The 25181-nt window shown below is 38.9% G+C and overlaps 2 protein-coding genes across 5 annotated transcripts in view; one reads left to right on the top strand and one right to left on the bottom strand.

The window, feature by feature from the left end:
- Positions 1-8402, top strand: part of FHL2 (four and a half LIM domains 2) — a 39727-nt gene extending 31325 nt beyond the window's left edge. For all 4 annotated transcript variants that reach the window (XM_010728089.4, XM_003203174.5, XM_010728096.4 and 1 more), the window contains exons 3-6: positions 1893-2067; positions 4243-4412; positions 5882-6068; positions 7528-8402. In XM_010728089.4, the coding sequence (XP_010726391.1) occupies positions 1893-2067; positions 4243-4412; positions 5882-6068; positions 7528-7679 (684 nt within the window). In that variant the 3' untranslated portion in view covers positions 7680-8402. The remainder of the gene's footprint in view (positions 1-1892; positions 2068-4242; positions 4413-5881; positions 6069-7527) is intronic.
- Positions 8403-10168: 1766 nt separating this feature from the next.
- On the bottom strand, positions 10169-23408 carry TSLIG2 (tRNA splicing ligase complex subunit 2). The gene is made up of 4 exons (XM_003203173.5): positions 23239-23408; positions 20909-21075; positions 15038-15410; positions 10169-11715 (listed from the first exon to the last, which is right to left on the bottom strand). Exons 1-4 carry the CDS (start codon positions 23365-23367, stop codon positions 11659-11661), a joined length of 726 nt encoding a protein of 241 aa, XP_003203221.1. The 5' UTR covers positions 23368-23408; the 3' UTR covers positions 10169-11658.
- Between the last annotated feature and the right edge of the window lie 1773 nt (positions 23409-25181).

Below are 25181 nucleotides of genomic sequence, written 5' to 3'. Positions count from 1 at the left end.
GTTCTGCTAGAACAGATTTGCTTAGGGTACAGTCAGCTAGAGTAACTCAAGCTTCTGTGCCTTGAGTAAATCAAATGCTCTTTCAGCTTAACTGAGCACCAGGCTAACAGTTAGACAAGCTTGAAGTCATCTCTGTAGACACAGCTGCTCCAGCACAGAATCTGATCCAGGTCAATACATCTATAACTTATGTGCAGTGGTTCCAGTTAGATGTACAATACACCGATGTAGAAAAAAAACCTGATACCCAGTGACTTCATTACACTGACCTAAGAACAACTGTGAAACAACTCAGAAAGTGTTTCATCAGTACCTTGGACTTCCTTGCTTCAGTTGACGGATTCAGAGAGAGAAGACAATAACCATTCAATCTGTCCAATACTCTGCTGCAGGCACATCAATGTCAGACATCTTAAACATCCCCTCCATTTGATGACAGTATCTGTTATAATCAACCAGGCTGCCTAAGATTACTCACACCAGTGTCTACCTTGCTTTCATTGGGTTACAGCTATGATTCATCATTTTGCCATGATGAAGTGTCTGCTACTTTGACCTACTCCACTATGATCTATACAATATGCCATCATAACTGATCCAAGGATTAAACACTTCATCAGTAATACCTAATCCTTTTCTTCATTATTGCTCTTCTGCGTGCCATAATTTTATTGATAAAATAAGGCAAAACAAAAGGAAATATCAGCATGTGAGTTTGGGATATAAAAAGCAGCCTGTAGAATCCTGCAAAATGAGGAAAAAAGCAGCATGTGGAAAAAACTGAATATGTCCTGTTACAACAGGAAGAAAAACAGATCTGTTGTCATTCTGTTTTCTTGCATGCAAATTTCATATCTAGGAAAGCTGTTGGCTGTGAGTTGTGTTTTTCTGTTGACAATAATTCCCAGATTTAGACTACTCAGCTTCATTTAAATTAAGCTTTTTTTTTTTTCTTTTTTTTTTCTTCTTTTTTTTCTTTTAGAAAAGTCTGAGATTTTATGATCAGAAATTTGGGTTGTTTCAAAAGCTTTAGCAGATGGGCAGATATTTTCTTGTAATGATCTGAGCTGCACTTTGTCTGATCTCCGAAAGACACTGTTCAAATGTTACATAATTAGGCTATCTATAATTTTAAAAGACACAATCCATCCATGTAAGTCACAATTCTTAAGGTTTTTAAGAGCATGTGGCCTTTTTTGTTGTAACTTTGTTTTAATTAATACAAGTATCACTGGGGAGATATTTTAAATAACCTATGTGCTCCAAGGTGTTAATTCCTTTGTTAAGAGTGTTCTGGATCAGTTGCTGCAGGTACACTATGGTCTCTCATCTTCCAGAGTGTTCGATCACCATCAAGGCATCCGATTCTTATTTGAAACATACATAAAATGAAGCACAAGACTTGGTTAAAAACTAATTCCAGCATGCACACAAAGAAACAAGGATCAGGCCAATTTCACCATTGGTTTAAACCTGGCAAACCATCCAAATGTGTCTGGAAAAAGGATAACAAAAAACTACAAGATGAGCTAGAAATTGGCAATAACTAAGTGTAGGAAGTCCATTATATCTCTACAGTTAACAAGATCTAATCTGGATCAAAACCAGGACTTCATTCTTGAAGGAAGTACCTAAATGAATCTAGTTGTTCCTCTGCTGAATTGAAATTGAATTCAGTTGACCTGGAATTGAAAGAAGACTGATGGTTGTCATCAGTTACTTTTGGCAACTACAGTAAAATAGGCTCACCTGCATCAGAACACGCCATTTTCCTCAGCCATGCAAGTTAGCCTTACTTTCTGTCTGATTCAGATCTGCATGTTTGCATTCTCTGAGCTTCCAACTGAGCAAACTATTCATTCTGTTTATTCCGTGGTTTTTAATTTCTACAGGATCTGTCTTACAAGGACCGCCACTGGCATGAAACCTGCTTCCACTGCTTCCAGTGCAAGAATTCATTGGTGGACAAGCCTTTTGCTGCAAAAGAGGAACATCTACTTTGTACTGATTGCTACTCCAATGAATACTCTTCCAAATGTAATGAGTGCAAGAAGACTATTATGCCAGGTTAGGATACTCACTTTTGGGGCAGAGGAAAGATCAGGTTTAACATCAAGCCTAATCTCAGTAACATTTGTGACAAATATTTTTCCTTAACCCTCTCTATTGAATCATGGTGAACTTCTGAAAACACAGCTGATGATGCTTTCTAAGTTATCCCTATAATCAGCACCCACAGTTTTCAGAATGAATCTTGACAGAATTGATATACACGAAGAGGGTTTCTCTTGAAAGCTAGCGTTTATTTAACTTAGCATTTTTGTTCATGAGATCTATAATTTTCTACTGAAGTCTTTATTAAAAGGCTATTGATAGCTGAGCAACTCACCTGTTCAGTCCCAATTTCTCAATTGGCTCCTCATGCTTGAATATCAGAGAAAGTTCATAAATTTAAATTTACTTAATTCATGACATATACTTTTACATAAACAGCCAAAATTTAGATTCTTCAATAAAAATCAATAATTGGTCAAAATACCTCTAAGGTATTTCTTGAGCTCAAAGGTATAAAGAAATAGGAAAGAGCTACCTTCTCTTTCAAGTCAGGTACCCCATAAAACCAGTGCTGGTAGCAGAAAGTTATAGAAATAGATTGGTAAAGCCTCATTTACTCATGACAATACTAAAGCGCTTGTCTTTTGATTGACATGGTTCATTATTTGAGGGCTTAAATTGGAAGAAATATTGGTTTCAGAAATAAAAAATAGAAGGCAATTTGAAGAATCCAAAAGTACACTCCACAATGACTTCTAATTACTTTTTTTCCCTTGGCTGGTTCTCATGTTGTTATGTTCTTTGACAAAAGCTGGAAAACACCGCTTTGTGTATCTACGATGTTTTGATAAAAATGAGGGCTCGATGGAGACATATAAATAAGAAACAACAGGGATATGTAACAGCAGATGGACATATTCATTCATAAAATGAAAGGAACATGGTTAGTGGGCACGGTGGTGAGGGGGTTGATGGCTGGGCTAGATGATCTTAGAGGTCTTCCAACATAATGATTATATGATTGCGTACAAGCATCTTTTATTATTGCATGTGCCTCTGTTTTTTCCGAAACAGCATGAAAAATTGACATTCAAGAACAGTGCTAGTTTTAAAGCTGAAAAATATTTTTATCAAATTTTGATCAATGAATTCAGTACCGTAAGAGCTCATTTACAGAATAGAACTCTGTCTATTATACGAGTTACAGATTGATAGGTAGTAATGGAATTGGGATTCAGTGATTCAGAGTCCCTTCTTCTCATTCAATTCAAAACAGAATAAATCAATTTTTACAAACCTTTGCAACTACCACATGGTTTTTAGCAGATTACTCAAGATACCCTTGATTTAATAAATGAAACCTTGTTTCACGACAAGCTTATTAAATGCTAAGTAATTACAAGCTTGATCTTTCAGTTCTTCTGCAAACTGAATTCCCATCAATGTCAAACGAGCAACTAATAAACAGGATTCCCCCTGCCTTGTGTTTTAGTAATAACACAATCCCAAAAATAGAGAACAGCTAAAAATGTGGAAATATAATTCTAGACAATTCCAAGAAAATGTGTCCACATCTTTTCTCAGAATGTCATTCCTTTAAGGACTAACTGTTCCTTTTGGTGCCATACAAAAAACAACCAGCACACAGAATGCATAATTCTTAAAAGGTGTCCATTAATAAAATGGATCAGAAATATTTGAGCATGTAAGAAATAAGCAGAGAGATGGTTAATGATGCACAAGTCAGTCCTTTAAAAAAAAAAAAAATCTTAAAGTATGCCTCTGGGCAGAACGAGACCAAAGAAAAAAAGAAAAGAAAAATTACGCTACTAGTAAACGAAGAATTAATATTTGAGAAAGGGAGAATGGTAAAACTTCATCCTGCAGAGAGGAATTATTACTGTTCTTCATAATTAGCCAATACGCTATCACCTCGTCAGCCTTATAACCACTTAAAATCATGTCAGTCCTCTAAAAAGTGGCGAAAGCACTTATTAGCAGTAAATGCCTCTCTTCTTTTTAGGAGAACCACTTACTCTCCAAAAACTCAAAACGACCGTGCCATGCAAAGCCACTCCCTCATAGCTGTACTACTTATTTTCCAACAGCCAGCTGTCATGTAAACAAAAGTTACAAATTGCATTAGTCTCAGCCATAAATTCAGTTTATGTTCTGGTCTCATTACAGGTACTCGGAAGATGGAATATAAAGGCAACAGCTGGCACGAGACCTGCTTTATCTGCTACCGCTGCCAGCAACCAATTGGGACAAAGAGTTTCATTCCTAAAGACAATCAAAATTTTTGTGTTCCCTGCTATGAAAAGCAGTTTGCCATGCAGTGCGTCCAATGCAAGAAGGTAGTGCCCTTGTTTTATTTACCTATAATGACGGGGACTGAACTCCATCACATTTTAAGTCCAACTACATGAAAAAAAAACCAAACATTTTTCTCTATGTTAAAAGATCCAACGACAATTGATTTTTAGAGATGATACAGTTGAAACTCCTATTCTACACAAGGCACAAAAGTTACTTCAGTGAATAATCTTATTCGAGGTTAAAGATCCCTTTATATCGAAAGCCTACAGAGGACATGTTTTGGAAAGAACAAGCAAAACAACCCATCTGCATTGGAATAACCTCCTATCTCCAATGTAATCCATCATATACCACATATCCAAACATTTCAACTGACAGGGAGATGAACTAACACAGATTTTTTTTTTTAATATTCTAATGAAGTTGAAGATAGAGAAATAGATTTTACACAAAGCAAATGCTGCTCCTGAAATAAGAACTAGTAAGCTCAGTATGCTAGAGAATGTAACTTTCTAGGCTCAAGATCTTTCATTTGTCTATTTCCTAAACTCAATTGAGACAAAAGTAAGATTTTTAGTACTCCTTCCTGTTAATAATAGTAGATTTTAAAAAGGCATCTCATAATTCTCAGAACCAACAAATATCAATTTCCTATCAATATACACATTGGTTTTAAGTGTGGATATATCTGTAGTTTTAACCCTCCTTCCAATAGTTTCTTCCATGTTTTGTTTTACCTTCTGCATGCTTCCAGCCATCACTTATGCTTACATTACCAAAACCTTTTATGTCCGCCACGTACTCCAGATCGCATTGCTTTCAGAGCAGCTCTCATACACATGAAAGTGGCAAAGACAGATGAATGCACATATTGGATAGCATGTTCGTACACAAGACTGACTTCCCAGGGAATCTCTCTTTAGTGAAGATAGGAAGAAAAATTAAACTGGTTTTACAGCTTTCTCAGAAACGCTTGTTAGACAAATGAAACATTTCTTGCTCTTACATCGGGGAACAACGTATCATAAGAGGAAAAAGCCCAGACAAAATCCATAGAAGCAGAAAGCAAAGATTTCAGGTAAAATTTGAAATAAAGCAGTTGTTGTCAAGGGAATTAGCAGGAATTGAAGGTGGCTTTTCCATTATGAAGAATGAGATAGGTGAACAAGCACATATTTGTCTCACAGCACATGAATGTGAAAGAATGACCTACAAAGGAGACCAGCTTTAAAAATAAAGAGGGTAATTTAGTCTGAAATTATAAAGAATTCAGAAAATAAAGTACTTTTAGTATAGGGCTCCTTTGTATAAATCAGGAAATTATAATGAATCACTTGCATGCTCTTCTCAAGGTTAACTGCAGACAAAATGGTGATGATTTTGCTGCCATTAAGTCTTCTTTCCCTCCTCCTACCCATGAAAACCTCATCAACCTTCCTCTTTACCAAATGAAGATGAAAATCTGCCGCTCTCAAAATAATACTTTGTCTTACTTTCCATAAAACAGGCTATCACTACAGGAGGTGTGACTTACCGGGAGCAGCCTTGGCATAAGGAGTGCTTTGTCTGTACTGGATGCAAGAAGCAGTTGTCCGGACAACGCTTTACCTCCCGGGATGAGTTTGCATATTGCCTGAGTTGCTTCTGCAATCTCTATGCCAAAAAGTGTGCTGGATGCACAAACCCAATCAGCGGTAGGTCTCTCATAGAGAGTCACTTTATTATTGTTTTCTCCATTGAACTGCATCTAATATTAATAATGGTTCAGTAATTCATTCCGACTAGCTTGAGAGAATGGAAACGCTACACAGTTCAGGAACTGTGAACTTAAATGCTCATGATGCCATCCAAGTGCCTAACAAAAAGATGTGAAAGAAGTCCTTAAGCTGAAGTTTGTTCCATTTCAGCTGACTTGCATGAAACACAGTGAACACACAGTGACATTTATGCATGTGGTGCAATATATCCATGCCCTTTAAGTCACTTCACTTGTGCTCATGAGAGGGAACATTGACTTCAGTAACAAGTCTCTCAGCCAGCAACATTTAACCAGCTTACACCTTTCACTGCAGCATAGCATATTTCTTCCCTGGTTTTTCAGGACAGCAACTGAGAATCTCAATGCTTTTACATACTGCTTTCCACTACAACAGTACTAAAAGCTGTAAGCAGTCATTCCTTACATTTGAAACACTTAAAATCACCTAAACAGCATTTAACACCAAGATTGCATATCTGAGTTGATTCTGAACCATTCTCTCTCTGGTTAATTCTGTTCTGCCCCACACTAACATATGCCTGTTTGTATCTCTCCTAGAAATATCACTGCATAACACCTTTCTTATTATTACCCATTCACAAGAGACATTTCTCTTGAATATCAGTTCCTTCTTTCACATGCTGTCCTCTTTTTCCCCAAAATCATTGCTACTAAATGCAAAGCAAAAAACCCTCTCATTAAGTGATATGTTCTATGAAATCCTTTCACTGACTTTCAGCCAGTCAATTCTAATTCATCATGCTCAAATTGCTTATCATTCCTATAGTTAAATAATAATTACCACTATAAGAGAAAATTGCCCCTCTTATCTTTTATTCTGTAAAATTCCTATACCCATATGATAGCCTCCACAGCCTCACACTTCTGAATTATTTTTGATAACCTACTTTTCTTGAAGCAATCTTCCTTGAAATCTATGAATCAACTCATTACACAATCTGCCAAGACTTCATTTCTAATGATCTCAATGCATTTTTACAAAACAAAATTTAACTTACTCTGACACCACAGATATTCTGTAAATAACCACCATTCTCCTGTAATTCAGAGGCAATTGCTTTCCTTTTCTTTGGCTACAAGCTAACAGCTGAGCCATCTCTACTTTGAAAGTTTATTTCTGCCACAAATCCAAAGTACTAACAACCCAGTTCACTAACTCAGCTAAAAGCAGCAGAACTACTTAACGATGAAAACCCTACTCGTCCAAGAATAAGGTGACAATATTCACACAGCAATAAACAGAAATAGATTTGATACAACGATATTTTTTTCACTACTCTGTCAGATGTCTGTAGCCATTCAGAAGCAGAATCTGAAGCAGCATCGTGTAATGGCTCTTCTCTTCTGCTAACAGAACTTCTGTTTTTGAACAGGTCTGGGAGGAACCAAGTACATCTCATTTGAAGAGCGGCAGTGGCACAATGATTGCTTTAATTGTAAGAAGTGTTCTCTCTCATTAGTAGGTCGTGGCTTCCTTACAGAAAGGGATGACATCCTCTGCCCTGAATGTGGAAAGGATATCTAAAGCTCAAAATAAGAAACAGGGAAGAGAGGAAGAACGCTGTGCTTGCAATTTATAGTCTGAAACACACAAAACTAGCTTTGCCCTTTTGTGTTTTGCTGTACTATTAACATCACTTAACCTTCTTATGAATTTCAAACTCTACAAGTATTGAAGGAAAACAACTTTGGAAACTCTAGTAGCAGGGATAGCGTTTAAGGTTTCTATAGCTAACCAAAACTAATACAAAACCTGAGCTATAAAGCCATTTGGGTGTTACTGACATAATACGCTTTTTTTTCCTCCACTAAATATTCCAGTTTAAGCATTTAAGTTACGAGCAAGTGATACAGTTCAAGAATTACAGTGGCCACAGGCAATAAACTCATAGATGGATATTCAGGGTGAAGCCCCTAGCCTATTGAAATCAGTGGCAAACAGCATTCAATTTCAATAAGGCTGTGGTCTCACCTCGGTGTACTTGAGCTATGTGACTAGTGTGTGTTGTCAAGTATGTAGAAAGACTACAGACATAGAGGGTGTTTTTTAAAGTACAAGGATTTGTGCAATGTCAAAGAGAATGATAAAGCAGTTGAGTGGGAGTGCTTCATAACAGATACGTATTTTATTGCATGACTAGCTGATCATTGTGTGAAGTACAGTTCTGACCGACAGTGTCAGTATTACATTTAGTCAACATTACACTGCACATTGTATTTTTAAAAATAAAAGTCATTTAAAACAAAACTGTTATTGTGGTTTAACTGCATGTACATACTGGATATTTACAAATAGAATGCTTTCACAGTCCTATAAAACACAATGCAAGAGCCATACAAACACAAACCTTTTTTGCACACTCAATTTGCTAGGAAACTGTGGTGCTAAACAATCCTCACGCAGGTCTTGCTGATACATCAGTCTTCTACTAATTGCAGTCACTGGGAGAGTTATTAGCAGAACTAAACTATGTGAAAATATTGATTTGAGTGCAGCTGATTAAAGCACGTTCATAGGCTTTAAATTCAAAACCAAAATACTCTTTTCAGCAACCAAGGTTAAAACAATTAAAACAACATTTATCTTCATGAAAGTCACATGTTTAACTTCTACATTAGGGTATGTTTTAATTTTATTATTGTATGGCAATATGTAACATCATTTGCTATAGCATCGTTTCTGCTATATATCTGCTACAAAGGCAATAAAATTAAGAGGAAAAAAGTCACTGGATGATAACCATCTTCCCAAAGCACACTTCAAGGAACATGGTCAAGTTATGCAAAGCACAAGCCCAGTATACCTTTCGCATGGAATTTATATCACAGAAGAGGAGGAAAGTAGCACCACTCTTCCAACAGGAATCTTTCTTTCCTAGGAGGGTGGTGAGGCACTGAGCAGATTGCCCAGAGAAGCTTTGTTTGAAGTGGATGGATGAGACCAGGATGGACAGGGCCACAGGTAACCTATCTAGTGGAAGATGTCCCTGTCCACAGCAGGGAGTTGAAATTGTATGGTCTTTAAGGGTCCTTCCAATCCAAACCATTCTGTGATTCCGTGATCTTCAGATGTGGAAAGCAGAATTAGGCCTGCGCTTATTCTGTACTTAACTGTGCAAGGTAAGTTTGCTTCTAATTCTTGCTGTCACTCTTGAATTTGATGTTTTTTTCTTTTTCTTAGTACCAAGCATCAAGCAGTCACAGGCCATTCCTCTCTCAGTATTGCAACAAGATAAAGAAATGTTTTGGATCAGATTAGTTAAGTGTATAGTTTGAAGAACTTTCCTATCTGACATTTTTGAAGTGCATATCCTGCCAATCCAACCTCACTAACTAATGATTAAAATCTGTCCTTCCGTCATTTCATTCTGCAATTAAGGTTGCAGTAAAGAACAGCCAGAAAAACCCTTTTTATATCCATACCTTTCAAAACACAAGACCAACTACTTCAATTACTCTCCTCTGGGATCCTGACAATCCCCAGCACACTGCAGCTCTGCTCTAGTACTTTGCTAAGAGGAGGACTGCTATCATCCAGGGAAGTAGCGTAGGACAATAAGAAAAGCATGGCTTGCACCCTGCCCCCCAAATGTTACTACAGAAATTAGAATGATGCTGGCTTTAAGGAAAGGTAAGTGAAACATGGCAAGGCTGGGAAGCATTTTAGCTTCAAAGATGACTATGAGCATGCACAAACAGCATCAGGATAGCATTCCGGTACCGTTCTGCAAATCACTCCTTAACACACAGTAACACCACACACTCTTCTAGCAACTGGAACTACGACAAAATATAACCTAGATTTCAACTAAGAAGCCACCCACAAAACAGAACTCCCTTCAGCTACATTAGTGGAAGGATCAACACTTCACATGATACTAACTGCTGCTAAAATGCCAACAAAGCCTTCTACAATGTATGCTTCAAGTTCTAGTCACTTGAAGTCCACTGGAATATAACTGTATAAAATGAAGTGGCCTAATTGCTTCATAAAAACAAGCCAGAACTGCTTAGTTTGCTTTTAATTGAATTTATTTAAATAGGATAAGGCTACTTAAAAGACAACTCTTTACATACAAAATGTATATTACGTTAAAGTTTGCTGTACTCAAGTACAAAAAAATGCACAAGTGTTTAGTAAAAGGGAAACAGCACACAATTTCAAAACACACACATTCTTACCATTTTACAGCATTCAAGAAGTGCCTTTTATGTCTTAACAGTGAATGGAGAACTGTCAGTAATGAATTAAGCTACAGTTTTTGGTTTTAACACTAACCAATCTAAAAAAATGTAAACAAGTTCTCAGGTCACTACTGACAGTGAGTTAAGTGGATTCAGAAGCGGATTTTTTGTTTTACTAGATCTGGAAGCATTACTGTTATTTACTGTCCATATCTAAAATGGATCTAGATGGGCTTCACCCTGAGCCACAGAGATTTAATAAAAAAGTTGCATCAACTTGATTCCTGCCTTACGAGAGCACTACCAATTGATCCAGATGTAACCTCAAGTTTCATAGAAAACCAGCATCCACCTTAAACAATCACAGGAAGGAAAAGGAATAAAAGAATTAGGGAGAAAAATGTGCACCTACATACGCTAATGCTCTCAAGGTACTTCTTTGTCTTCCTGACCCAATCCCTCTCCAACTGTTACTAAGTTGAGAAAGCACTGGCATGCATTCCATAAGCTTTCCCCATATTTTTATCAACATGATTGTAACCAGGATAACAAGCAAATTTGCTGTATCAGCACATTTTTACACTTTCATATGTGTAAAATATGCCTTTGTGTATAAGATAACATGGCACTAATCCACTCAGTACTTCCTCTCAAAGATTCCTATCAGACAATTTAATATCATACTACCATCTGTGCATTTATTTCATAAGTCAGTAAGAGAAACTTCAATTTGAAGTAATGCTGTTAAATAGTTCATCTCTTATTACCAACCTAACTTGCACTACACTCGTATTCTATGCAACAAAAAGGAAAAAGAAAGTTGTCTCAAACTATCTTATTAGCAGAACATTCAGTTTTCTCATCTAAATCAATTATCTTTTTTGTAATCAAGAACACTCACGGGATCCCTTTGAATCTGAATAACTATTTTAACTACTTACCCAGAACTGGAACAAAAAGCAAATCTTACTGAAAACAAAATAAAACAAGAAAGAGTATTTATGTGTGTGACCTGTAGGGATGTGCAGGAGATGAACTATAATAATCTTGAAAAACAAAAGTGGAGGGCTTAGTATATGGTAATATTACCATCTTTTAAAGAGAGAATAAATTACTTGGTTTAAAATAGCAGACACTCTTAAGGTGACCGGTGATAATGACTTCAGATTTACAAGAGGGAACCTTTAAATTTGTTAAAACTTCACAGCAATCTGAATCCCTGCAAGGTTTAAAAAGAAGTGTACCTAAATTGCTCAAATATGACTTATCTGTTTGAAAATATGGAAGTAACATTTAAGTTTTGAACACCACTAGCTGCTTCATGGCCATGTAACATGCTGGATTTTCTTTTTTGCTTCTGTAGGCTTTAGGTCATTCTGCAAAAGAAGAAAATACACAAGTATTCTTAGATGTACTGCACTAAGTAAACATTAGTAATTAACCTGCAACATTCAAAATGAGCACTAATTGTTATTGTACTCAGATACATGCTACTTCAGCAGCTTTCTACTGCCATCTTGTGGAGAAAGTTAATATCTCAGTACCTCCAGAGGAGACTAAACTAAAACCAATGAATTTAACTACATGCAAATCATGTACACCTTCTGCTTTTTCTTAATCCTTAAATTAATTATGCAAAAAAATACTTCGTTTGGAAAATTATGCAGTTTAGTAACAGGTGTAAATTAGAGCTTTAAAACATGCATCTGAAGTTATTTCAAAATGTCATCTTAAAACACATTAGAAAATATAATTTTATAAAAGGGGAAATAACACAGAACTAGAAAATCAGTTTACTTCTGTCAAATAGTAAACATCAGGAAAAGAAGTATGTTTTCCTTTGTAACAATCTGTCTAAGAGCATGAAGTAATTGCTTAAGCCTGAGATGAATTCATCTTTCAGGAGCCCCCTCAGAAAAATCTCCAATTTTTCTACTTTGAAGTTAATGTTAAGTGTGAAACAAATACCCTTCACCATCTAAAAGAAGAAAAAAAGTCTGAGAAATTACAGCTTTAATAGTTCTAACAAGAAGAGACAGCGATTTATTCCGAACATCCTGAAACACACTAGTTTTAGCATGATCCAGAGATCTCTCTTAAGAGTTTACAGCTATGAGTCTCAAAACCTGAGAGGTTGTAGATAATTAGACCCCAAAATCAGAAGGATATCTCCACACAATTCTGCATGAGAACTTCAGTTTTTCTTGGCAGAATAAATAACAATTAAAAAAAAAAATCACTTCATTGAAAAAGCAATCTTCATTATACTAAAAATACGGCACGTTTTGCACTCTGCAAACACTGGCCAAACATTTTGATTCCTCTTGCCTGCATTACTTCCTACTTGATGTCACATTCTACCATAAAGTAATATCAATTTGACACATTTGCCTAACTTCAAACATCTCTGACTGACAAGGCATGAAACAGAACTTTACAGTACTACCTTGAACAACAAGCTGTGGCTAAGAAAGGTATGTGTCAGAGAGTTGTTCATGTTGGTAGTAGGGAACAAACCTCTCCAGCCCTAATTCAGGGCCACAGTCATTATTCTTGTAAAAGGTGTTAAAGCTGTCTTCCAGAATGGAATCATAGAATCATCAAGGTTGGAAAAGACCTCCAAGATCATCCAATCCAACTGTCCACCTATAATCAACAGTCCCCACTATATCATGTCCCTTAGTACAACATCTTGAACACCTCCAGGGATGGTGACTCCACCATCTCCCTGGGCAGCTCGTTCTGGGGTCTGATCACTCTCTTGGAGAAGTATTTCCTAACATCCAACTTAAATCTCCCCAGGCACAACTTGAGGCCATTCCCTCTTGACCTGTCACTAGTTACATGGGAGAAGAAGACAATTCCCATTTCACAACATCCCTTCAGGTTGTTGTAGGGAGTGATAAGGTCTCCCTTGATCCTCCCCTTCTCCAGACTAAACAATCCCAGTTCCCTCAGCCGCTACTAATAAGGCCTGTGCTCCAGACCTCTCACAGATTTGCTGCTCTTCTCTGGACACACTCCACGGTCTTGAATCTCTCTTGTAGTGAGGGGTCCAAAAACTAAACACAGTACTGGAGGTGCAGCCTCACCAGGGCTGAGTACAGAGGGATGATGATCACTTCCCTATTCCTGCTGGCAAAACTAATTCTGATACAAGCCAGGATGCCTTTGGCCTTCCTAACCACACTACTGGTTCATGTTCAGCCAAGCACTGACCAATATCCCGAGGTCCATTTCCAATACACAGTCACCCAGCCACTCTACCCCAAGCCTGCAGCGTTGCCTGGGGTTGTTGTGGCCAAAGTGCAGGAGATAACAGTGTGTTTACTTACTGATGTTTAACAGAAGACTGATGGAACCTATCAAATTATGCAGCAAATATATTTCTTGCATTCCTTACATAAGAAGTTAAACAGATTAACAGAAACCTTTGTACAAGGCAAAATTGAAGAAACAGTCAATGTAACTGCACACTGTATTTCCCCTTGCAGTTCAATTGAGATCAGATATCTATTTTCTCCCTTGAAGCTTGGACTTATTCCAAGTATTTCTTCTTTCAGTAGAAAGATGAAAAATCCCTTGCATTAATTTGTTTGCACCATGAAGTGATACAACACAAACAGAAGACTCATTCCTACCTTGCGGCACATCTCAAAGGGTTGCTCTGCTCCGTTATTGTGCTCTGCTCCATGCTCACCAACAGGTTCTTAGACTGATAATAGTTACAGCAAAATTCAAGAGTACTGCTGCATCTTCCCTCTCAACTTACAGCCATATTCAGTGTGCCAATCCTTACATTTTCAGAAGTATGCCCTTCTGAAGTCACATATATCTTCCCTAGTTCTTCTTTCATCTCTTCAGCTTATTACCTCTGCTCCACCCATAGTACAGATCTCTTCTCTACTTCAAACTTCTCTGCAGCTAAATCTAACATGCAGAGTGAAGGTAACTGTTACCTTTATGATGAACAGCTCAGTCTCTTACTCCAGAACAGCAGCCTTTTCTTCAAAATCTCAACATGTCTTATAGGAAACCAGGTACCCAATTAAGATCACCAAGGCTCAAAACAACCACTCAACTTTTGACTTCTCATTCAACTAACATGGTATGTTGCTCTCATCCCACAATCTAGGCAACTCTCCAGATCTTCTTGTCTAATTCCTGCCTCTCACTTGCCAATTCTTATGTGAGATTTAAAACAGATGGCCTTCTTCCTTTGAGGATACATTCTACAGCTTGCAGCATCTCACTTCAGTTCCTGCAACATCTCCTCCTCCACTTTGACAAATTAAAGCTTGTCCTACTCAGTCATTCAAGTGTGATTTTTACAAATGTTATCATTACACTTTTTTCTTCCCAACCACAAAAATCAGGATGATCATGCTGTTCTGTAATATTTACAATATGATTATTTTGTTTGCTTTGTTTGACTCTGTCATCAGCAATACCTTACATATTACCTATTCATTTTACAAAGATATGCATGCTTTCTACAGAGCTGACTCTAATACAGAATCTTCCCACGAACAAAAACTTCATTTCTTTTCCTTCTATCTCTCCTAAACCAGCAACTCCTTCGCCTGTTTGTAAATATTCTGCTATTACACAAAATAACCCTGGAAGCTTTTGCAGGGGGTCACCTTTGGCCCCTTCAAGTTTCGATAAGCTGTGAAACAAAACAGCAACCATACATACCGGCAAATCAGATTCATCTCTTGGAACAGATCTCTTTAACTTCACAACAGTAGTTCCTGCTACTGGAGATAAAGGATGTGTCTTCAGACTAACCAATACACTGCTATTAGTCTTTGAAATATTGTTCTGCTTTGCCTCATTATTCCTCACTTCCAGCTTAGCGTCCTCTGATAAACTGGAGGCTGAAATGTATGTTGAGGCATTTGAAGGAGTTGATAATCTCCTCACAGTGTTAGTGATGCTTCCAGCAGGGGGAGGTTTTAGGCGATCAGCAGCTCCATTCTCTGTCTTCTTCACCTTTATGCTTGTGCTCGTTGAACTGCCATCAAAAACAATTAATGGCCGTTTCCTTAATCCTTCCACCGCTGTAACACTGAAAATGCAAATTGTAGAACTATCAGAAACACAAGTCAGAAGTTTCAAAAATAGCAGACCCAAGACATGAGCAGTAAAACCAAAGCATCTTGCCTAATGTAATGATGCATCCCAAAATAATGATCTTAAACTCTTAGCTGCTCCAAATTCAAGGCCAGGTTGGATGGGGCCCTGGGCAGCCCGGTTTAGTATTAAATGTGGAGGTTGGTGGCCCTGCCTGTAGCAGGGGGGTTGGAGCTTGATGATCCTTGAGGTCCCTTCCAACCCAAGCCATTCTATGATTCTATGAAATTTTAGCAATAGGAATTGCTTCTAAAATAGAAAGGAACAGTGCAGGAGGAGGATAGAACAGAAAGAAGGTCAAAGAAGGTTGTGTGAGTAGCTTCCTAGGCAGGCAACTACAGTAGTAAACTGTACCCTATACCACTGTAGCTATTCCAGAATAACAAGAGATCATCTGTGTTAGGTAATATCTCAAAAGGTATTTGAGAAAGCGTGAGCCACCTTACAAGAACAGGGTCTAATATTCTGATATTTATAAATCTTCCTGATTACTCAATTGTTCAATATCACAGTGTTAAAACAAACAAACAAACAAAAAAAAAAAAACCGAACAAGTATGAGTTAAAGAACAAAATCATTCATTAAAAAAAGGCATACATTTTTTTGAAATGAAGTGTTGAACAGGATCCCTAAGCTTATTTACTACCTCTTGAATAATTTGTGTCTTTAAGCCTATATCTAGTCAGAGCTGGTCAATTTAGTAAAAACTAATTTAAGAAAAAGAAATACTATCAAACTACCATCAAAACAGTAGTTGTATCAGAAAACATCCTGACTGGCAAAAAGAAAAAAACGACAACCCACAATTCTATCACACATACTCTACATAAATTTAGAGATTTAAAAATGTATTGCTTTAGAACAGCAAAGATAAACAGTGCATATATAACAAATTTTGAAAAAAAACACTACTGAGTTATAACATTCCTATTTAGAAACTTCAGTTTTCAGCATGCACTTAGTGTTCAGTCATCTCACGTTAAACAGAAGAATAAAACTTGGACTATAGAATTTTCAACAATGGAATACATTCATAGTTTGTAACTTCGACAGTATCAACATTAGGTATCTCAACAGACTTTAAGAGAAGCCACAGGTAGAGACTTGACTTCACAGAATCACAGAATTGTAGGGGTTGGAAGGGACCTCTAGAGATCATCGAGACCAACCCCCCTGCCAAAGCAGGTTCCCTACACCAGGTCGCACAGGTAGGCGTCCAGGCGAGACTTGAATATCTCCAGAGAAAGAGACTCCACAACCTCCCTGGGCAGCCTGTTCCAGTGCTCCGCCACCCTCACCGTGAAGAAGTTCTTACGCACATTCGTGCGAAATTTCCTGTGCTGCAGCTTATGTCCGTTTCCCCTCGTCCTGTCTCCACGTACCACTGAAAAGAGACTGGCCTCACCACTATGGCCGCCACACCTCAGATATTTATAAACCTGGATCAGGTCCCCTCTCAGTCTTCTTTTCTCAAGGCTAAACAGACCCAGTTCACTTAGCCTTTCTTCATAGGGGAAATGCTCCAGGCCCTTCACCATCTTTGTGGCCCTCCGCTGGACTCTTTCCAAGAGATCCCTGTCTTTTTTGTACTGGGGAGCCCAGAACTGGACACAGTACTCCAGATGAGGCCTTACCAGGGCAGAGTAGAGGGGGGGGAGGGGAACACTGGATCAGTAGGTACATACAAATCTCACATCAAAATAAGAAATTACAAATCTCTTGTACAACTTCTATCACGACCAGCAATTTCTTAAAAGAAAAAAAGGATTAACAGTTCAGTCTCAAAGCCCAAATCTTCAGATTTGCTTCTACACTACTACGTCTTCACAACGATACACATCACACAATCCTCCTCATTTTCTATTCATCAGGTTTCCAGAACTTGAGACAAAGAGACACCTTAATTTCATTTGGTACATTTGTTAAGAGATCAGACAGCACTTTGCTAGATGTGCTATCCATGCTAAATGTGGTTTCTAGGACAGCTTCTAAAGAATGTGATTAGTTTCCAAGGCCAGGAGCATTAACTATCCATGGATAAGGTTTCACTGAAACAGCAACAGTAGTTAACTCATCTGTTAAATTAAGGAGCATGATTTCACTCAAGAAGTCTAAAAAGCTAATGCATACTTGAAAAACTTTTTGTTCACTTTGGCTTTGTCAAAAAATTTGATACAAACTGTGTGAAATAAGGAATGTTATACCTTTTTCAGTCATCTTTTTTAACTTAGAAACATCTTCCCCTGAGTTGTTTTTTGTCATTTTTCTTGTTATTTAAGCTTGAAGACTAATAAGTCAGGAACTAACTGCAATTCTAGCAGGATTGTTATCGTTTCTAAACTGAATTTTGAAATTGTAGAATTTGTACAGATAACCACATGCTGCAATACTGAAAACATTCCCAGAGAAATGCTTCAGACAAATTCTAAAACAGAAGTGGACACTGTACCATCAAGAACTGCCACATCAAATTTTGAGATATGCAGCTCATGGAAAAGACACAGAACCTCAGTGTGACGTTCATTTCTATATATGAAGTAGAGAAAGCCTAAAAGTCTCAGAGCAGGATTCATACTAGCCAACACTCTTCAGAGGAAGGATACTGAATTTAGCTAACAGCTGAAAAGAATCACTCTGAGATCCCGTCCTCTTCTGCAAGACTTTCTATGAAACCTCAATTTAAATGCACATCTCCATCCTGGAGAAGTGCTCTAAATACTCTGCAAGCCAGGCTGAATGGTGAGCATGCTCTAAACCTGCTGTTTGTTACCTAGTGCATGTTAAAGAACACCAGCTTCACTACAGGAAGCAAAAACTCCTCTGCACGAGCAATCTGAGCTTCTGCTTTTTCACATGGTTACTCAGATCACTCACATAATCAAGACAGCCTCTGGAGCAACTCCTGCCTGTGCGGACAATTTAATAAAAAACGTTTCTATTATTGTCTAACCCAGTCTGGTACTTAAGGTAGTACCCTAAAATCAATGAGAAGTGTAGGTTTTTTAACTCCCAAGTTTATCCCATGTATTATCCTAAGTTAACAAAACAGGCAGGCAATCACCTCTTCCACCGATGTTTTTAGAACTGGTCCTAAGTGCCACGTTATACACTGAACTCAGTATTTGCATTTCATTTAGCAGTTCTCAGAGGACGCCAAAGTGGCCTGTTGCACTATTAAGGAAGAATAATGAGCCAAAGACCTGAGCTTTTCTGGAAACAGGGCTCCCACAGACTGAGACTTTGTGAGTGAGATTCTTCAGACTCCACTATGCTTCAGAAACTACATCTACATCATGAGATTCAGGCCATCCTCTTCCTTCCAGCAATCAAGATGATCATACAGGCTTTTCTGCAAAATTAACTGTCCCTGAACACCCAAAAGCTTTCTGAAATGTTTAAATTGGAGAAAATGCATTTGTTCTTATTCAATATGACTGCCTGCACATTGAGCATTCAGAAATAAGACATACAAGCTGTGATCTCAGATATCTGATTATGCTATCGAGGTACAACATGATACTGCAGCTCAGCTGATAAACAAAAAAATCTTTTAGGATGTATCATCAGCATCAGTCTAATTAAATGCAACACAGTATTAAGTTTCAGTTAAAATTATTAATGTTTTGGCCTCCCATCCACTGCAACTAGAGATAAGCAAACACACACACTAAACTCTGCTGATCAAATCCCCGAGCCCCATATTAATCCTAGCACACTATGAAAAGCAATACTTTCCACAAAGGAATGCAACAGAAAGCTCCTGTTATTTAGTCAGCTTATCTGAGTTTCAAACTGAGCTAACAGCACATTTACTTAGTATCTTTAACTTGCACTTAACTTACAGCCTCAGAATATCTAGGGAATTTGCTTTGTATTTAAAAACAAGAATGCCAAGCTCTACTTGGCACATCACATCAATTCTCCTTAAGCTATGAACACAGCTACGAGGAAAAGCCTATCTTACGTCTCCTAGCATCCAAAAAGATGACTGGATTTCCTTGATTCTTGCTACGTATACAGCAGAACTGAAGCTTTCTCTGTGCAGCTTTCATTTACCCAAAGTGCTGAAATTCTATTATCAGTTTCCAGTTCTCTGAAGTTAGTAATGCTAGCAGTAAAATCTGCTAACTACTCTAGGTAGTTGCTTTGCCAATATACTTTCAAGTAAGAAAGACACAATACAAGCAAAAGTAGCAAGTGCCAGAAAATCTTGATGTCTAACATCACAGCGATAGATGAAGCTTGGAAATCTAGATGTTAAATACTAATGGCTATTAGTAAAGAAAAGGAGATCAATAGATTAAACAAAGCTAATTTCACAGATTATTTTCCCAGAAAATACTAAATTAGTTTTAGTGTACTGAAATAACAGTTCCTAAACTTACTCTACATAAGACACGAGGAAGAAGTCATTGCTCCCATCTAAAAATACTCATGGCCTCCTTCTCTCAAAAACATCCAGGCTGCTATTTTTACTGCTTTGATAAAAAATTCTTTTCCACCTATTTTAGCACACCAATGGTGTCTTGTTATTTGAAATGTCACTTCATGCTTTTATCTTCAAATCACACACAGACCAAGCTACAAACAGACCTTTTATGCAAATGAAGAAAAAAAAAGGAAAAAATACCATAAGACAATTTAGTATCCTAGCCATTGCTTTAAGAAAAAATATTCACTTGCCAGAATTTGTCCAGCTCTTCCTTGTTAGAAACCTCAGTAAGGATAAAGCAGACTCATGCATTTAACAAGCTATAATGCTACATAAATGTATTAGAAGAATTTACGTCCACCTTTCCTTTAGCATTTGTTGATAGAATTAAATCAAACTCCCACCCATACATATCACATCAAAGTTAAAAGTCCTTGACCAAGCAAAAGGCTGTGAGGAGAAAAAAAATCAGTTAAACTTCTGAGAAAATTTTGCTTTCTGATCAGATATAAACAGTGGTTTTAAATGTAAGGCTGAATGGTTCTTTCAGGAAGATGATTCTCATTTTGAACTGGACACACAAAACTGCTGCAGCATACTTTCCTGATTCAGCAGACAATTCTGTTTAGCGAGCAGTCATAGTTAAATATACTTCTGGTATATCTGTCTTAAACATCATTCACCTTAAAAGGTGGAGCAAATAATAAATTTTTTCTTTATTTTTCTTTTCTTCAGAAAGTATTTTGAAATGTGCCCTGAAAAAGCAAGTACTGTTAACTAGATACCATAAATAACATTTAGATGAAAACAACATTCTCTCTCTTTTCCCCAGTATCACAGTAGCAGAATCTAACATTTCTGACACAGAAGATCTAACAGTATTCTTTATAAACTCTAACAACATCCAAAACCTGTGCAAGTGGTAATCATCAGACTGATAAAGAGCAAACTAAATACACTTTTTCAAATGCTCCAACTTATTCCACTGTATGTTAAATTACCTTTTATTCTCATTTTTTGGCTCATTTTGCTGTCTTTTCTTTTCCATCATTTTCCCCCATCTACTTTTTGGTAAGTCACGCTGAGGCAGGGGAATGGCATGTTGAATATAGAGATCTGTAAGCCCATCTTTGTCCATCTTTACATCATTTTTGACCAATATATTCTTCTGTGGGGAACAGAAATAAAAAAGCAACTGTTACTATGACGAATTCAAAGCACTAGCAATTTAATGGCAAAATGCCACCATTCAAAAGTCATTCTGAAGTAGAGTTTAAGACCAATACACTGGGGTCTCAGAAGTGACAAGTCTCCAGGGAGGAACTATGTGGGAGGCCACGAACTGCACTGGGGCAATGACAGCTATTTCTGACAACTCTGAAAAAGATGAAAACAACCCACTGCACAACAAAGCTTCAGACAAAACAGCACTTCTGCTGAAATACTTCTAACGAAAAGAAGCAGCCATTAGGGACAGAGGACACAAAAGGAGACAGAGGAGAACACACATGAAAACACACGTGAAAAGATGAGCTAACAGCTAACTTTCATAAAAAGAAACCCTCATGTGCTAATCCCCATGTCCTTCCCCCTGACTCATGGAAAGAACCAGGAGGGTCAAGTGTAATCCACACTGGAAACAAGAAAAGTTGAGACTAGGAAAGAAGCATTTCCTAAGCCTCTGTCTAATGGCCATTATCTCTTACTCCTTACGCATTTTCCACTGACCTATTATGGATTTTTTCTATAGGACACAGTTTACTTAGAGCATTCCCTGCTCCCATCTTGGTTCTCCACAGGTTGGAGCCCACTCAGAGGCATACCTACTCTCTGTGCAGTGCCTCTTTTTAAGAGTGGTTCTCCAGTCACATCGCCAAGAACTTCAGTTTATCACGGAGAAGCAGGATTCATTTTCCTCTGTGTGCTCATCTGTCTACTCCTCGCATTCACCGTGCCTTCTGCTTCCCTAGATGCTGCCACCCAGTAGGAAGAACATTTGAGCAGTATCACATGCTATGGATTGAAGTTCTGGTGCACAATGTGTTGTTTTCACCACTGTCAGACAAGCAGACCCAGCTGTGACTAGCGCTAGGCAGTTCAGTATCTTCCCCCACACAGGAAATCCCTACAGACCATCATTAAGCGAACTCTACAATTTTTTCCCCAGTGAATACAGTTATACAAGAAAAAGTAAGCTATAGATCTAGAATTAATAACTGAGATTTTTACACACTTAAATGTGCCACCCTGAATCCAACTACAGCACTGGAGCTCTCTTTAATATTTCCAAAAAACAGGCAACTGAAGCATAATGCAGTTCAAACCCCCAGATGGAGAGCTCTGTTTTCCCCAATTCCCTACATGTAAGGTAATAAGAGAGATTCCTAGTAACTGCCAGTTATAAGAGAAAACCAATTTTCCCTCTACTCATACACGAGGGTGTGAAAACAAATGTTTGGTACCTTCTACTGAATTTATTAAAAGAAAAAAAAAAACACTGACTTCATCAGTAACAGGTCAAATCTCTGCTACTACTGGTTTTAACAATGTTTTATGACTTCTAATACAGGCCTAAAATCTGTACACTCCTGTGCGCATAAAGTACATGTTCAAGAACCAGGAGTTGGATTCAATGATCCTGGTGGATCACTTCTAACTCAGGATATTCTATGTCTCAAGGAGTACACAAAAATTCAGCAAGCTCATACAGAAGCCTTAGATGACTACTGCTTCGCTCACCTCAAACTTGTATAACTCCAAATTACATCCACTGAAACCTCACATATTCAAGATAGGCTATAGCTCACTCTCAAACTGAAATTTTTCAGTTAGGTACATTTAAAAATTAACTTCATTAAATTCATTACGTAGGGTGCATGTACCAATTTTAACAGAGAAAAAGCCATCTCTTCACAGGTAATGTCACCATATGCAAGTGCTGCTTCACAGATGTATCAATATTGGTCTCCAGTAGCTATGATAGTGTTCAAACAGAGCTTTCTGAAAACACATGGATAGCTCACAGGCTGCACACCCTTTTTTAAGCAAGTATTCACCCTACACAGCACTATCACCGTTTGTTTTTTTTTTTCTTCACCGAATCGTTCTTGTGAAGAGTGGTACAGAAACTGGAAAGTGGAGAGAAACTGCGAGAAAGCTTCCAATACGAGGTGGGATAAAGAAGTTACCTGCAGAATAAAACGGGGAAATAAAGGGGACAGACACGACAACTCTCAGGGCCGGAGGCCTCCCTCCCCCAAGGAAGAGTCAGGGCTACTCCCCTCCCACCTCGCCCCATCCCGCCCCGCATTCGGGCGATACTCAGGCACACCTGCTCCAGAGTAAGCAGCAGGAACTCCTCCGAGAGCAGTTCCGGGTGCAGCAACAGCTCCGAATCCGAACGCCCCGACACACGCTCCTCCTTACCACCGCCCACCCGACCCCTTCCCTGAGCCGCCATCTTCTTCCCCTGGCGGCCCACTTCCGGTCTCCCACAAGGCCGCTGGGCGCGGGGGGCGGGTCTAACGGCGGAAGTGACGCAAGGCGCGTGACGTCAGCTCAGCCAATGAGCTGTGCAAGTAGGCTACGAGTGGCTGTGTTACGCTTGGATTTACTCCTCTGCATACGAAAGTGGAAAGGTGTTTATGTTGCTGTAGCTTTGCTGCTGAATTAAATCAAAACTGAACCTCGTCCATAGAAGCACTAACTGTAGTTAATGTTAGTGGATCTGCAGTAGCAAAAGTTCCTTTGTAATCTGGAAGTAATATAACTGTCTGTTAACTTGAGGTAGTAAACTGCTGATCCATCTAGAAGAATAGGGAATTACGTTACTGAACTAATTTTATTGCTGTTATAGCACAAAATGTAATTTCAAGTTTTTACTGCTACCTTGATGCCCCAGACTTGTGGTTTTTCTACCAGATATCAAGTTGTTTAAATAATAGTATCACAGAATGGTTTGAGTTGGAAGGGACCTCACAGCCCACCCAGCCCCAACCCCTGCCATGGGCAGGGCTGCCCCCCATCAGCTCAGGCTGCCCAGGGCCCCATCCAACCTGGCCTTGAGCACCTGCAGGGATGGGGCACCACAGCTTCTCTGGGCAGCAGTGCCAGCATCTCACTGCCCTATGAGTAAAGAATTTCCCTGAAACCTTATCCAAGTCTTCTCTCTTTTAGTTTAAAGCCATCCCACCTTGCCCTATCACTATCAGATGTAAAAAGTCACTCTCTCTCCTGTTAATTAAGCAAAAGCAATGAGCAATGTTAGAAAAGATCACTCAGATCACCCAGTCCAACCATCAGCCCACGCCCACCATGCCTGCTGACCACATCTCTCATTGCCACATCCACACAGTTCTTGAACACCTCCAGGGACAGTGACTGCACCACCTCCCTGGGCAGCCTGTGCCACTGCATCACCGCTCTTTCTAAGCAGGGTGACCTCATTGCAGCCTTTCAATACCTAAAGGGAGCCTACAAACAGGAGGGGAATCAACTCTTTGAAAGGGTTGATAACTGCAGGACAAGGGGAAATGGTTTTAAGTTGAGGGAGGGAAGATTTAGGTTGGATGTCAGGGGGAAGTTCTTTACAGAGAGAGTGGTGAGGTGCTGGAACAGGCTGCCCAGAGAGGTTGCGGATGCCCCGTCCCTGGAGGTGTTCACGGCCAGATTGGATGGGGCCCTGGGCAGCCTGGTCTAGTATTAAATGGGAAGGCTGGTGGCCCTGCCTGTGGCAGGGGGGTTGGAGATTCATGATCCTTGAGGTCCCTTCCAAGCCTGGCCATTCTGTGATTCTGTGATTCTGAACCTTCCCTGGTGTGATTTAAGGCTGTTACCTCTTGTCCTGTCACCAGTTTAACTAAGTAAGCAATATAGTAGTGTTTATTGCTCATTATTCCATGCGCTGTATTCAGATACAGCTTCTGGTGACTTTTGCGACTTTCTATTTTTGTAACCACTGCTTTGTCAGTCTTTGTTTATCCCAGTAGCCTGGAGATAGTTACTGTAACTGTAGAATTTATATAATTTAGAACAAGCTCAGACCCTGAATGGTATATTCATTTTGCTGCTAGAGTCCCGCAGGCAGATCTCAGTGTAAACCCAGAACTACAAGCCAGCTCCCCGTATTTCCGAGCTGACGCACGGCAACCATCCACCCACCCACCACTCGCACGCCGCAGGCACCCCCAGCCCCGCCCTCAGTGGCTCGAGCCGGGGCAGCTCCCGCCCACCACGTGACGGGACAGGCGCCGTGCCCGCCCCGCTCTCACCCCG

The sequence above is a fragment of the Meleagris gallopavo genome, chromosome 1, assembly GCF_905368555.1.
Source record: "Meleagris gallopavo chromosome 1, MGAL_WU_HG_1.1, whole genome shotgun sequence".
NCBI lineage: Eukaryota > Metazoa > Chordata > Aves > Galliformes > Phasianidae > Meleagris > Meleagris gallopavo.
Note: the sequence above shows the minus strand (reverse complement) of the source record. Positions and strands in the feature narration are given on the sequence as shown.